This window comes from Rhopilema esculentum, chromosome 5, assembly GCF_057945365.1.
Source record: "Rhopilema esculentum isolate cy_ngs chromosome 5, ASM5794536v1, whole genome shotgun sequence".
Taxonomy (NCBI): domain Eukaryota; kingdom Metazoa; phylum Cnidaria; class Scyphozoa; order Rhizostomeae; family Rhizostomatidae; genus Rhopilema; species Rhopilema esculentum.
In genome coordinates, this window is record NC_142819.1 from 2,634,677 (window position 1) to 2,651,124 (window position 16,448).

Sequence of the window (16,448 nt, forward strand, 5' to 3'; positions counted from 1 at the left end):
GTTGCTTTATATAAAGAAACAACATTGCTGTCGTTTAAACCTTTACGAAGATATCTAAGTTGCTAGATAACGAATTGAATTTGGAATAGTGATATTTTGAGCTCATTCCCTGAATGAATAATGATTTGCTTTCAAAACCTTATCTTATTGAGAAAGAGGAGACAGATTTTAACCACATTAAATTTGAAAGCTAAAAGACTTAGAACGATTCGTAAATCTTGTAGTTAAACCAGCCTATTGTTTACATTGATTTGCTTCCAATCCAATATAAAAGTGACATTTTAAATAGGAATTAATCACATCAAGTACACCTGACAACTTGTGGCAGGGCTTCCACTACAAAACAATTGATTTGAAACGTGTTTTCCTCATCTTTTAAATTTTCTGCAGATTTCGATGGCACTTTGGTCAACATCGCCTTTTTATAAATAACTTGGCGGTGATTGGCCATTCATTTGAAACATCATTTTGAGAAAAGCTAACCACATAAGAGCTTCTAATGCTACGTTATCCAAGTGCTATTCCCATTATCTAATAATTACCATGCAATCATTATATCTTAGCAGTGGGTAACATGGTTGAATTTTCAATGAGTTAAACGATTTCTTGATATCGATCTCCAGTTCAGCCTCTCAAACTTAAGCCTGTAATCTTATCTACTTAAGATGTAGGCAAATGGATTTCAAAAAGAGCAATTGGCCCTCAAACGTAATGGTAATTTCAGTCATTGCCATCGATAATCATTGCACAACAAGACAATAATGCGCCCATAGGCCAGGTGAAGGAGCTTCCATGACAGAGAGAAGATATCACACTAGCCAACATGAACTGTGTTATGACCGACACGTGCACAGAATGCAGGGCTATTTTTGTCTGCTCAGGTCGTTGTAGCCTCAACTTCTCCAGCCATTTAGAAGCAAATTGTCTCGATAAGCGAGAGATCTTTCAAAGACAGCGTGCAGGTGCTAAGCCGCACCCAACTCCTTTTGGTATCAAACATATTCTTGGCCTCGCAGATGTCGATAATCCTCGTAAGCGAGAATCTAAAAAGCAAAGTGTACCAGATGGTATGAATAATCATAAAGATACATGTTTTTCGCCTACTCTTGAGTGGTTTCAACATGTTTTTTGCTTTAAGTGCACATATGTAATTCTTATTTCATCATGAGGCACAAATTGGTTTTTTATTAAATTTGCTTTCCCAAGCAGTTTTCTACACGTGATTTGTGATAATCAGGAAAAATCATTTCACTTCATTCAAACGATTATGTACTTGCACGTCATTTCTATGAGATGTATAGGCAAACAAGATGAATAAAAGTATCTTAGAAGTGCATCGTGTTATGAAGTTGATAAATACTTATTGATCATTCTTCACTGTTAATAAACTGTAAGAATTCACTGTGGGAACTGTAAATAAAGTGCTTCAACTCAGAATGAGTATGTTTTGATAGAATATGTTCATGATTGTCTGCATCATAGAAACTTTTACTGCTGCGACAAAAATCTGTCGTGATTTTTTTCTATAACTTAAAATTAATTTAGGAAATCTGATACGTTTACTTCTCGACAACATCAAATGGATTTCAAATTATCTACCACATGCATATGATGGTGATTTTGGACCACCAGCTGCATAGTGGTTCTAAAAGTATGGCACGTGTTTTTCACAACTTTTAATCAACAACATTCTCATATCACCAATTATGGGTATCAGCTATGAATAATGACGCAATTCAACACAGTATCTTAGCCAAAACAATTCAAAATGGATAGCCAACTTATTCAAGGCTTCATAATTTCGCAATCTAACAAAACTGCTTGCGTACTTACTTGCTTGTAAATGATTTCGCAATGATACATACCAAAAAAGTAAAGTGAAGCTACAGTTATAAATCTGTTACTAATAGTGTAGTTTTTTCAAACTCAAGACATCTATCGTCCTTATTAGCAACTCGTCAAAACATGGCAAAAACAAAGTTTAGCTGCACTAAAGTACTAAAGTTAACGCCAAAAGTCTTGGATTAGAAACATCAGTCTAAAAGTATGTATGCAGACACCCATTTTCCTTTAGAACCACTTGTGTGTGCTAAAAAATGGCAAAGGTGGCATATGGTTACCTGAATAATTAACATTGTCAAGATGAGGGAAGGGGAGTAAAAGTTGCAATTTATAGAAATGAAAAGAAAAATACTAAAACAAGACTCGTGTTGTTAGGTGTTTTAACATATTATGAAAAGTAATCTAAAGTTGTCAATAATAAATAAAGATGGCTGAAAATGGAAAGTTGAAGTACTTGAGAAACTTTAGAACTTAATATCTCACTATGTGACACCCAATAACAGTTATGTGACAGACATTGCCTCTCTGTGTTAAGAAATTATTTATGTAATAAGATTTTCAAGACAAAGGCATATTGATCCAACCCTTACATCCTAATATTTCATTGAACAATCGTAATGAAAAATTGTTCATAGTTGAAATTGTTTTTTGGCCATTCTGGAGTGTTGAATTGCTTTTCTAGTCCTTTGTAAGATTATTATCAAAAGAGTCTTTTTTGACTAAGCTTGCATGTTGTATATTTTTGTCCTTATTAGTAATGGGCTGTCAGTTGTATTTGTGTAATTGTGTTCATATGTGATGCTGACAAACTAAACTTAAACAAAGCAACATGGTTTTCAAAATGTGAAGTGCATTTCATCTGTCTTTAAAACATGCACTGTTGCCCAGTCACTCCATCAAAACTGATTTTTAGTAGGCCATGTTAGACGTTAATTGCGAATCAATGGAATGCTAAGCTTCTTTTTAGAAGGCGATCAGTATATTGGTAGATAGATAGATAGAATTTTCTTTAATGTCGTGGAGAATTCATAAATCTTTTCTTCAAGGTGCTAAGGTAAGGTGCCCATTTAATGTTGGCATTAGCTTGAATCCACGACCCATAGTTCAACGAAGAATATAGCCTCTTGTCCAGTGTTAGTTTTCTGCATGGGCAGCGAATGATCAGTTTTTGTATTTATCAGTTTTTAACATACCAAGAGGAACAAACAGTTTTAGTTGGGATACTTTCCTTTGAATTCGTGAAAGGATGACGAACGCAAAAGTTCCTCTGTAATCTTCCTGCTTAAAATTATCATTGATGCATCTTGTTTTAGATGCTAGATTTGCTTAGTTTATATAAGATATATACCACACTTGTGTATCATAGACTTGTCTGATATCTCGTGATATTGACAAAGCAAGGATTGAAACAAAGATGGTGAGCAATAACGTAACCAGAGCCGGTGCACCCGTGAAAATTCTATCAGGTTTTTCATAAATCAGTTTGGTAGGATAAACTCCGATAACACTTACTTACCCTATCTGTTGTCATTCTTTTAAAGCAAAAAAACATATAAAAGAATTCGTAAGAAGTTTTATCAAAGAGGAACCCAAGTGAAGTTTTGAACAGAACCTTAATCTTGTCTCAAATCAAACTGTTTTGGTCAAGATCTAAGACGACAGGATCTAAAAACAGTATCTATTTTGCATTCTAGAACAGAGCAACACAGATGTAAAAAGGCATAATTGTAATCAAGAGCTGAAGGACACAAAATGGAACAAAAATTTGTCAAAAAGTCAAAAGAAGTCAAGAACTACATTTACTGGCAAACAGCTTTATCAACTAGAAAGAAAATTCTCAACTGCGAAATATTTGTCGAGAATTGAGCGACAAGAACTTGCAATGAATTTGAATATCACCCATGTACAAGTGAAGACTTGGTTTCAAAATCGAAGAACAAAATGGAAAAAGGAGCTGAAATCTCACAACAAGAACGAGTAAGACATCAGTTATTGTAGTCAAGTATCTCCAATGAAACAGAAGAATAATGTAAAATGGTTCTGATGTCTTTTTGCAGTTTGATTTGTGTCAACACACAGTTAGCTGAGCTCATTGATGGGTAAGAATTAAGCTTTATTCAGAGTTATTCAAGACGCTTACTGCACAGATTCATAATCGTGATATTTTCAAGCAACGTATTTCTCTGGCAAATGACATTTGAATTTATCTTTAACTGTACATCAAACGAAAGATTTTAAATTGGAGGTGTGTGAGGTGAACTGTATTTGCGATCCAGCAATGGAAACTTTCAAGAGATGTTCAGTATCTGTACTGTAGATGTAGAAGGTCTTATCTTTAGAAATAGCTGCTGACTTGCAAAAGCGCGTAGGAATTGGCCCAATTTGTAATTGATGTTTTAGTGTAAATAAGTACATATTTTCATATCAAAAGCAGAAAGAATGGAACTTTAGCAGTTTGTTTATTTGAAAAGCTCAAGGAAATTGCTGGATTCTATCTGGCTTTCTCTTTTTGTCAAGAAACTTTTGAGTGATCTTTTCGACCGTTTTACTCCATGACGCTCTTGTCTTTTTCTTCAGAAAAATAACAAAATTAATGTTACCTTTGTTTAATGTTTTCAAATTTTACCTCGATTTTAACATCTTTTTTCCGTTTAACATTTTGGTCATTTGTTCTCAAATTTGAAGCCCTTGAAACCAAAATTTCAAGCAAAGTAGCTTTAACTTTACTTCATAATGAACGTAGAAATCTTTTGTGGGTCTTATGTACAAATTCTGCCAACTTTTAATGTAAAGCTTGTTTTTAGTCAGTAAGTTAGTCATATCTTGACTTTTTACACTTGTGCTTTTCCTTTTCATTTATTTCATCGCTTTAGTTGCGCAAAAGAGAACGATGATATTCTAATATTTTAGATATTCCACAGAAGCTAGCAACGCCTTTCAAATCAAACATTGCTCGTTTTATCAAACACAAAGATAATATCTCTTATTGCCATCAACAGAATTTTCTCTTTATGCGACAAGTAATCACTTTGAGCAGTTGAACTAGTGTTTAGATTTTCAAAATTTAACAGTTAGACCTCTGATGAAAAAATAATTAAACCATTTTTTAAGAAGTAAATGTTTCAAATTTTTGATTAATTGAGATAACTGGTGAGACACGAGATATTTTTATACAATTTCTTACTGAGGTATCTGTTAGTATCTGAATGGCAACTCAAAGCTGTGCATAAACAGAAATCTGGTATCTAAGATTCGCATCACATCAATTTGTGCAACATTATCATGCATTTTATTATAGTTATAATACCTTGTTTCATATACAATATATATATTTCAAACCTTTTACATATTATGTATTAGCATTGCAGCATCGATCATCATTTCGAAATCACTAGCTTTTTACTGGCAGGCCAAAAATTTCATCTCTTTTACCTAGACATTAATCAAACTAGCTATGTATATCAATTGATTCTACTTTTCCACCTTGTTTTCAAGTTTGACAGTACGTGAGAAACCCCTCTAGTTATATAAACCCCTCGGGTTTTATAACACGATGTATCTGGATATGACGGCAGCTTTGAATTGCTAAAGCCCAAAAGTTTGACTAGAAAGCATTGATGTCTAAATATTCAACCATTGTGTTAGCAAGAATTTGACTGACATAACTCAGAAGTGAATTTAGATACACAACTCTATTTATCAGTCGCGAAAATGCAAATTACTTCGTTGTTTCGCAGTTGAAATAGTCATAGCATAGCTGTAAAATCCACTATCGTCAGCGAATCAAAATTATCTAACATATTAGGTGCTAGATACTTTATCTTTTATGCGAGTTCAGTTGATATATAAAACAGGTGTATCCTCATTCAACTTCATCAGCTATCAACCCTTAAGACAAAATAAATCTTTATGTCTCAAAGTATGTTTTTCACTTTCGGTATCTCATCAATCGCCGCTACACGCTCTTTCTCTGAAAATTACGGTACGGGATTCTGTTAGAAGACCTAGATGAAAGAACGAAATATTGCAAGGTTATTTCAAACATTTTAAGACGACTTTTGAGTGCTTTTTGGATCCCGTAATTCTACAAAATACAGCAACGTTGAGAAGTTATACACACTGACAGTTGCATGGTAGATATACTCAGTTTAAAGTCTATGTTTATATCTATGCAAAATAAATTGAATTTTAGACGAAATCAAAATGAAAACATTTCTTTGTGCAAGAACCAATTACTTTGCCACGATGCTAAAAGATATACTGTTGGCCCATAATTGTACCCCATAATGAAGCAGTTTCAATTGTTCTTTATGCTTCGTTTGCCCCTCGTTTGTTGGTCTAACATGGTCTTTTTATGTACCTGTCTGTATATACATGTTTAAATTGCCGAATTACTGCATATGGACTATGCAAACTTTGGCTTTCTAAGCACTGTAAAGTTTCAAATTGTAGGATAAAGCAGGACAATGTTTCTGCATTTTGAAATACGTTCTGCAAATCCCAGAGTATACAGAATTTGGTGATGAACAAAAGACAGCTGTGAATCAAAAACCAGTTGTGGATTAGTGCAATTCCACTGTATGATCGCAGTTTGGCATGTTGCATGCGTTCAATATGGAATTCAAGAAACAAAGGTCTTTCTAAGTAACTGGCATGAACTACCCAAAGGCAAAAGTTCAAAGTCAACACATATATTTCCTTATCAGGTTGCGTGAATTTGGATGAGCTGATGGGCTGACGAGCTTACAGCGAAAATTTCACAAACAATTCACCATAACCGTTGCCTCTGCGTATCACAAGCAATGAAAGTTATAACGAATTTATCAAGGCGTTTGCTTCTACTGGATGTAACAGTTATTTCTGTGTCAATTGATCTGCAGAAAATGTTGACTTTCAGCTTTGTTTTTCCAAGTACCATTCAAGGACTGACAATATTTTTCGAAAAGAACACACGGTATAAATACACTGAGGCTCCCTTTGTGCGAAAAAATAAAAACATACCCGGTCACAGATGAAGAATTAGAAGAAATAACAATGTGTTTCTTGGAAATTTTCTCTCGTGTTAACAAACAGAGCAGATTTCATCAGCCAATCAACAGCGCTTTAAGAAAAGCCTTGCAAAAATGTTATTCAATGAAATTAGGAGCAACTGATAGGGATGTAGTTTCAGTAATATCAAGATTAAGATAAAAAGAGCATTAAGAACACCCGAGCCATAAAAAATCTAAAAAATAAGAACAGAATAGGATCTTGCCGAGAAAAACAATATGTTCTTGAAAATGTTCTCTCTTGTTAACGAAACAGAAAAAATATCAACATCACATCGACCGTGCTACTAAGAATGTTTTGCAAACCTGTTATTTAGTGCTCTTAAAAACAATTGATGCTATGTAGATGTAATCGATGAGATCATCGATGAAATAAGAATGATATTAGAAATATCAGAGTTCTTATCTATCCAAAAAATGATAACATCGATCCATGGCAAAAAATACTTGGTTCTTATGATAAAAAGATTTTCCAAGTACCATTCAAGGACTGACAATATTTGTCTAAAAGAACACAAGGTATAAATACACTGAGTCTCTCTTTGTGTGAAAAAATAAGAACATCATAAAAAGTTGTCCGGTCACAGATGAAGAATTAGAAGAAATAACAATGTGTTCTTGGAAATTTTCTCTCGCGTTAACAAACAGAGCAGATCTATTTGATAAACGACATTGCATTAATACTGACGAGAACTACTTACATAACAAAGTGGGCAGATTCAGCCTTTGGTATTGCCTTAGGTGTTGTGCTCTATTCTCGATACACCAAAAAACAACAGAGCACAGACGTTACTCCATGAAAACGAAGTGTTATCAAAACCAGATGCGATAAAAAAGATAACATGGATACAAATTTGGGCATAATTAAATTTTCGTTTAATCTGCCATTTCTTCCAAGACAATGTATTCTACTTTTGTTTTCTGCCTCAAAATATCAATTCTAGCTGTTTTTAATAATGGCTTTTTCAATAATTTTATATGCTTACGATGCAGTTAAACCTATGTGTTTATTCCAGAGCAAAATTCACTCTCATCAAGCCATCTTCAGGAACTCCTGTGAGAAAATTTTTACGAAAGCAATTTTCTTCACATTTTTATTTGATTTAGGCAATCGAAGCCATGATTTAGGCAATCGATGGCAGTAACTATTATCTAGCCGTACTTACACAAAATTTCTTCCGTTTGATCTTTTCAACAATAAAATATTTTAAATTGTCATTCTCCGTTTCTTTTGTTGGGGTCAAGTGAAAGGACATTTTACCCCAAGGGCATATAAAACTACGTAATGAACATTTTGTGTAAAGTGTATACGATGAAATAACTGTGTCATAAAATTAAGCAAGCTTGTCCTGTCATACCCAACATTTTTTCTTTTGGGTGCCTGGTTGGTGTTCTATGGTTCAATGGTAGCACTACGTGAGGACTCAGAAGCACATGTCCTCTAGTTTTCCGCTTGGTCCATTAGGTATTTTATATAAATCTGACGATAAACGCTGAGGAAGGGTAGTTATTTGACAAAGTATACTTCGTCGTATGATTCGCTAATGTTTTGACTGTTGTTTTTTTACCAAAAGTTAGTAACAGGCTTTAGTTATTTGCAAAATGGGCGTGTCCTGTTGGTTGATAAAAGGGCATTTTCTGACAGCAAAAAGAACGTTTTTTACAGATTTTTGACTCCCCCTACTTCGCCTCCATCTCCAACACTTAGTAAATTTTTCTGTCTGGCACTGGCACTAGTACGGATGTACGATCCTGCTTGCCTCCTTAACAGCAAGCACTGCTTTCAAACCATCGAACGGTTTATTAACCCAGTTATGGCTGTCTTCCTTGATGAAAAGGTTTTTCCTTATGAAATCCTTAATTACAAGTGAAAGCAGAATTTAAATGAGTTTACCAGAAGAGGCGGATTCAACTTCATCAAATTTGGCTGTAATGTAATGCGTCTTGGCACAAAGGAATATATGTATTGACTTTTCAATACCTGTCACGATTGAGATTAGCTAGGATTAGGTATTATGTGTTTGGAAAACCAATAGAAAAGCTTTGAGGATACTGTCAAAGACGTTGATCATGATTTAGTTTAAAGCATCCACTTAAAATTTCCGACAGTAGCTTTAAGCTTCCTTTTTTAATTTCCATCGGACAGAACCTTCATCAGCTTTGAAAGGGTCTTTAAGGTACCTACCATCAAGATCTATTTCGTGAATGGCCTTTAGTGATCAAATTAGATGCAGTGACAATACAAGTCAGTTTAAAGCATTTTATCCACTAACAGATTATCCATACAGCCATGTCACAAAACTCAAGTACCCTGCCATATAAAATTAGCCGAGACAGGTAGCAACACAACTGCCTTCCACGTTTACAGCTGCTTTGAATTAAAATATCTTTTAACTTTTACGCGTGAAAATTAATTAGCAGGTTCACGTTGATATCGATATCTTGCAGCAAAAATCTTACACTCTGTTCCTGACGTTTTACATATTTTGCTTAAAAATACCTGAGAACGATAAAAATGAAACTGTATTACAGCTATGAGAATTTTAATATGGCGTAGTCGCATGTACAGCTTTAATATAATTCCAAAGCTAATTTAGGCTCGATTTTTTTATAAATTTGAGGCTTGGGTGTTTTTCACATTATTCTGTTGTGAATGAAAACACAATACCCGGAAAAGACCGCTTTTCAAACTTCATACTTTTTAGATGTTATCCTGGAACTCCATACTTTTTAGATGTTATCCTGGTGATTCATGTATAAACGAGATAGAAATGGTACATCGAATAAGACAGATCTTATAAGTCTGTTGTGCATTATAGTTGCATTCTATTTCATTAGACGAGGCATGATGTATGATTTGAAGTATGAAGTCTGCCCTACAATATGTGTACTTTTTATAAGACTACCCTAGTTTTTACGAACCTCTATATTCTTAAAACTTCAATATAATTATTGCACCTAAGAGTATTCTGAAATCCATCTTGATGAACACGTTTGCAAATGAAGAGTATTTGCATAGAGATTTTAATTTGCAAGAATATGAAATTTTGCTAAGAACTTGTCCAAAATCTCTAAGACTTGGAAATCACCCACAAATACATTGATGTTGTTTTGAATTTTCGATACGTAAAAGCAGTTTTGCCGAGTCTTTCAAAACCATGATTAAAACGCGTAGGGCAGGACTACATAAGCAGATGTTCTTATAAATATTCAAATTTTGCTGCAAAATGATGATTTCTTGTCTTTATTCTATTATGGTGTCACAGTAGCAGAGCAGTGACTAAAGTGCAAACCAAAGAAAATTATTTCACATTAAAAAAGGACGTAAAGGAGTGGGTAAAGGGAACAAATACATAAAGAACTTCACAAATCGTTGCTGTTACTGATTACATACATAAGTCCTTGCGTGCTCAAAGGCTCCTATTGGTTATTGCTTGAACGTCAGAATAAAAGAATGCCACAAAAAATGTTTTCGTGCTTCAAGCTTTTCATTGCCTACAATTAGTTGATTTAACAGTCCATTTTTTAAGTTGAGCTTCTTATTGATAAAGTAAGCTTTCAACTTACTTTGGAAAGTAAAGGTAATTCAATCAGACAATTCCTGTCACATATCATATTCAGCAAATATCTTGTCTTTGTTTTCTAAATTTGATCCCATGTAGTGCATCCTTTGCATTGTATAGTGGGAACCACCCTTCGGCAATTACATGCTCAAACACTACTTAAACTGGTGACATTAGAGTGATTGTCTCTAATTTAGACCAACAGATATGCAATGTTAAGACCTTTATATCTGATTTCTGTCAACTGCATGCAAGAGTTTGACTAGGGAAAACCGTCAATGAATGTTCTAAAGAACCTTAGCTAAGGAACTGCAAAAGGTTTATGACGACCATCGAGTGTGTATTGTCAACTTTTCTCCAGATCAAAAGTGAAGAATTTTATAGGTAACGTTTTATCAATGCCATTTAAAACAAAACTTTCACTTAGAAGGAGAAGAGTCGCCTGTAATCTTGAATTACGAGATGTGGTCTAATCAAGAGGAAAAAACTGGACATATCATGATAAGTATAGCTTTTCGGTGTTCTGAAAACTACCTTGCGATGCTAAGTTAATACCTTTAAACATAAAACCTCTGCACAAAACATCTGAAGCCATAAGTAAATGCTAATGATAACTTCAACATGAACATTTTCTAATTAAAATGTTTGGGCAAGCAGTATCGAAGCCCGAAAATCTGGGCAAATGTTGTTGTTGCCAGATCTCTACCGTTGCTAAAACTCTCCAAATTTCACCTTGAATTCATCTTTGAATTTCATCTGGAAATGAGTTCCAGATTTCTGACCCTTGAAGACTGAGTGATATGATTCTATATTTTTTAATTCCTAACCGTCGGTATGACTCGTTATATTTGGCGAAAACTAGTCCTTCATAAAGATAGGACTTAGATAGCTGAGAGTTTCATGATATATTTCAATTGCTCAGATTTTAATTGATTAAATATGGGTTGTAGTACCTTTAAGTTGGAAATTAGATCCTAAAGGAGGACTCGCTTAGCAGTCAAAATACGCTAGTCGTAACGCCCTCTCATCTATTTTCACTAGTTTATTTTGACGTATTTTGCTACAAAACATATATATGAACGGGCACTAGTCAAAATGACATGAAGCTTGAGATGTTCGTCAATTGTAACTCTAAGTTAAGTTACATGGCTATCTACTATTATCGTAAACTCATTGTTTATTTTAAATTTTTCTGTATGTTTACCCCTATTTCCAGTGTTAATAGCTAGAAATAATAATAGAGAGATTTGCAGTCATTTCGCTCAATTTAAACCACTTCAGGCACTTATTGGTGTTGCGTTGTCATCAGCAAAATTGCACAGTGATCCATTATCAAGGTAGTAAAAAGCATGAACAAGAATTGATACAATAAAAAAACAACTTTGTACAAGAAATGAATATTTAGTACGACGTTTCGAGCAGAACTCCTCATCCGGTCAAATTTATTGGTAAAAATCACAATTTATGAAACTATCAAAGAACAGAAGGCCAAGTATCAGCCCTTATGGTACATCATGTAAAATCTTTCAGCTCACAAAACTTACTTCTGACACTATTGATATTCAGATGAGATTTTTGGGTTTTCTAGCCTGTGTTAATCTGTTATGATATACAGTCATTTCATAGCTCTTTCAGGATGCATAGGATTGCAGCATTACTTTATTGAGTCATGCTGAATGAATGGCCTTACTGCCATCCCTGAAGTTCTAAGCAAGTTTTGCGCCAACCCTTTTAATTAAAATGAATTCCACTTTTGTTTAAATCTTCTGCGGTAACATTATTGTTATCAATGAAATTAAAGTTTTTACTTTTGCTTATATCAAACAAAATGCCGTTGAGCTGCTAAATTTTGACGTCAAGATTTTGATGCTAAGCTTGATAAAAGATGCTTAAAATGAAAATTCTGCACAATGACGAATGCTATGAGTGCAAGACAACACAGTTTGGGATGCTTGCTATACTGATATCCTTGAGTTCTTTAGCTTCCATTCCCCGTATGCTTTTTTCTTTACCCACACATGCAAAGCCCTTGAGAGATTGTGAAGAAGGATGTACTTGAAGGTTAATTAGATATATTTTAGGAAAAGTTCTAAATTTCCACATCCCATTTCTTCAAAGAGACAGATGCTTGCAGCTTTTTTACCATGGGTCATCACATACAAAAGAACCGAACATTCCATATTATGCTCGCAGTTATTCCACCCGCCCTCCTTTGTTAGCAGCTGAAAGCTTTCAGACTCAGAAGTATAAGAAATGTAAACAGATACAAATAGCAGATGCAAAACTACCTTGTCTCTGTAATGGATGAATAGTTTCATATAGCTTTGTATAATTATAATATTCTAATTACAAAGTTCTTTCATTGCTTTCTCCAGCTTGCCTTGATAGACACCATATTTGAAATGGCAAAGAACGAAAGTGTTCTCAATTATCTTCCGATTTTTTCCTCGCATATGTTTTGAACACCTTTATGTTGAGGTTTGAGTTGAAGGCAAAGCTATCTAGATGCTTATCTTGGTTTACGATTGTCATGAACATTTAAATATTCATTTGATCAGTCGTTTTATTTGAGCCATTCAGTGCAGTTTCCAGAAATCATAGGTATTGTTTACAGTGCCAGAAAGTGTACTACATAGCGGCTCGTTAATACAGTTTTTTTAAAATAGTATTGACCTTGTCCTAGGTTTGTTCAGACTTGGCCTAAGGTCTTTGAACACTTGCATCAGTTTTCAAGAGAGAATTCCTTCTCTCGCTCTTCCTTTAAACAGTATACAGTATGTTTGGTATTTGCTTTAACTATCAGCATTGTTTGGGGGTGGGGGTACTGCAGAAACACAGCTCTAGCAGCTGGATGTCCAAAGTAGGCATTATTTCCTTTTTCCTTTAACTTTAAACTTTGTTGCTTCATATTGGTAACATCATCTTCGAATAATGTGTGAGATTTGTTTTGTAAATAGTAAAAATATAATTTTCACTTTCTTTTCAAATTTTCCAGATTTCGATAAGCATGAATAGGATACAACAGCAAGAAAAAATGTTTCCTCTATGCACATGAACATTTTGCAAAATTCTATTTTATGAAAGGAGAGGAATATTGGAAGGCATTGAGTATACTTTTTGGTCTTATTTTTTCGAAGTATTTTAGGCTTTATGTTAAAGGATAATTTTGAATGGTGATAGATGGAAAAATAGATGGATATGTTTTCTGGAAAACAAGTGTTTATTTATTCATTTGTTTGATAGACTCTGGTAATTCAGACACTGATAGTTTCAGCAACAGACCATCGACCATTTACAGGGATATCTATTTTCGGTCAGTGTGACCTTTGCTGAAGAATATGGCTTTTGCTTTTTCAATGCAATAAAAAATTTATTCCAATAGCTGTAAGGTATTTCAATCTAGCAAATAATTGAAAGCTTGTCGGACACTACGAGAGAGTGTCCGACACCACCATCCCCTTTTTTAAATGTGTAAATTTTTAGCCCGTTAACTTTTGCTCTGATGAAGCTCCGTATGCCGGGGCGAAATATTAGCCTTTACTGATTTACGTGTATTTATTGTTGTTCATTCTCGGCGTATTGCGGTGTTTCATATTTGCTACAAGTAATTGAGGTTTGCAAAATTGTTTCTTTGCTCTCCAAATGTATAAACTTGCACATTTGTAACATTTATTATCAGACTTATTTGAATTTGCATTTATACCTATATTTTTAAGTTATGTCTGCAGCATTATCCCTTTACGGGAAGTTTCATTAAACTGCTTGTTTTTTTGCCCGACAAATTTTGAATTCAAGTTTACCTGGTTTTTAGTCGGTAAAGAAGGAGGGAGGCAATGAGGCTTATCGCAAAGCGCTAGCAAGAAAATGGTGCATTAGTATCCCATTTAGAAACAGTTACACGCAATCTTTATTTTAAAAGAATATTCCGGCTCAGAATTTACCAGTTTCTCAGAATCATCCAGCTTTTAAGAATATTTTAAAAACATTGCTCAGCCTTAGCTTGCATGGGTTTGTCTCTTTATTCAGCACCTGCATGTTTTGCAATGATCATAATAAAGTCTGAACTATCTCATCTTTTCAAACAGCGTGGCTTTAATTTCGAAGAGAGGCGATGTTCCTCGCAAAATATAGCAAATTTAAACAAGTAGGAATATTTTAGAAATATATTCAGAGTCAAAACGACAATTTTTTTGAGAATTTTAAGGCTGGAAAAAGTTTAAAAGCACTCTTAAATAATTGTGAATGTATACTCTCCTCGCGAAATTTCGAATTTAGTCGCGAAACGGCTGTTAGGAAATATTATTCAAATTTCATAGGCAGCTTTCATAAAAAAGTTTGTTAAATTCCTCGAGTTTTTGCTTAAAGCTTCTTCGGCTGTTGAACAATTTATTCGTCAAAAAATTTATCTTACTGACAGTTAGCAAACTTTGAGATGAGCTTTTTATCAAGATAGTAGCGACCGAAACAAAAGAATCGACTTATGAACAGTGTCTAGAAACAATGTTAATCCACCTTTTCTATATCCGCGCGCTTATTTTGCATGAAGATACTGAGGCGAGAATTTGGGTGAAAAATTGTCGCGGGCCTTTGTTTACATATAGTTACGGCGTTTACTAGCGACTAAACACAGCACGAATTTACATCAAAAGTATTCGAAATTTTGTGGATTTGATTTCTAAACATCTTCCGTAGTCATCATTTTCGAAAATAACTTTTTTAAAAACTTCTGTCATGTATCGTGCTCTCAGAAGCTACGCAGCGTTAGGCCGGTTTCAAATATGGTCAATGGAAATTGCGCCATCATTTCTTGCAAAAATAGAAACTGCCTGCAAATACTTTGAAGAAAACAGATTTGCCACATTCATGAAGTGTTAACAAAGAATGATTGCCAGTGCTTACGTCCATTTCACCTCTTCACCTCTCCGACTTTCAAGTTAAATTCTGATAAGAGACGTGAATCGTTTTAATAAGTACAAGATGGATTTGAAAGTTCTATCTTTATGGCTGCCTCAATGCGAAATAGACCAGCAGCAACGTGATTGCATATTTGGGACATGCTTACTATACATGATTGCCTATTTGGGACAAGCTGAATCAATTTTCCTTGATTTTTTCTCTTTGCATATCAAAAGCTTATATGGCGCATTAGAGATTCTTTGCGATGGTCTGCAAAAAGGTTTTAAAAAGCAGTACCTGCTGTCTTTTCCACAACTTGGGCCTTGTTTTGATAAGCGTCGAATGCTGTTGCATCTAACTCGTGTTTACTTCCCATAATTTTGAGTCCTCTCAGGCTGAGGAAATTTTTGAGCACTTTCATTTGCGAAAATCTGTCGAAATTCATCGTGCGCTGTTTTCTCGATCGGCAACTTCCCTACCCTGTTAGAACACCATAATTGACAGAGGCTTTTAAGAAACCTGCCTTTAAGATAAAAGACTACGAAAGATGTTTAAGAACAAAATTCAGAATACTTTTGATGCCAATTCAGGCAATATTTAGTCGCCAGTAAACGCCGTATATGTATGTAAACATGTATTTTTTTTCACATGGTAGCTGTGGCAACTTTTTCACCCAATTTCTCGCCCCAGTCTCTTGATACAACTTAAGCGCGCGGATATCGAAAAGGTGTATGATGGAAAAAGCTATCACTAAATTGCTAATATCATTGAATGCACAAAGACTACTGCTTTTGACATATGCAAAAAAATTGCAAAATAAGAAGCATAAACAATTTGTTACGGTCAAAAAATCAACGGCTGAACGTTCCGCCTTAGCCGATATGCATTAAAGCTGGTTTGCGTCATAATTGCATTAAATTTTTACAGAAAGTTGAACTTTCTTAAGCTGTCGGTCAATATTGCAAGGATAATCATAGAAAATTGGGAGTTATCTTTTCAATTTTTAATATCATGCTTGTTCTGAAAATAGTTTCTTGTTTGTGGTTCATCTTGCGCCCGCGCAGTGTCTTTGGTTGTCATGGTAAATATCAGCCTCGCT

At 34.5% G+C, this 16,448-nt stretch overlaps 1 protein-coding gene across 1 annotated transcript; it reads left to right on the forward strand.

Annotated features, from left to right (window-relative positions):
* The first annotated feature begins 561 nt into the window (after positions 1-561).
* LOC148960204 (barH-like 2 homeobox protein) lies at positions 562-16,323 on the forward strand. Its single transcript, XM_089116220.1, has 2 exons — positions 562-1,067; positions 3,537-16,323. The coding sequence occupies exons 1-2, from the start codon at positions 824-826 to the stop codon at positions 3,821-3,823; spliced, it is 531 nt and encodes a 176-aa protein (XP_088972346.1). The 5' UTR covers positions 562-823; the 3' UTR covers positions 3,824-16,323.
* Positions 16,324-16,448: the final 125 nt, after the last annotated feature.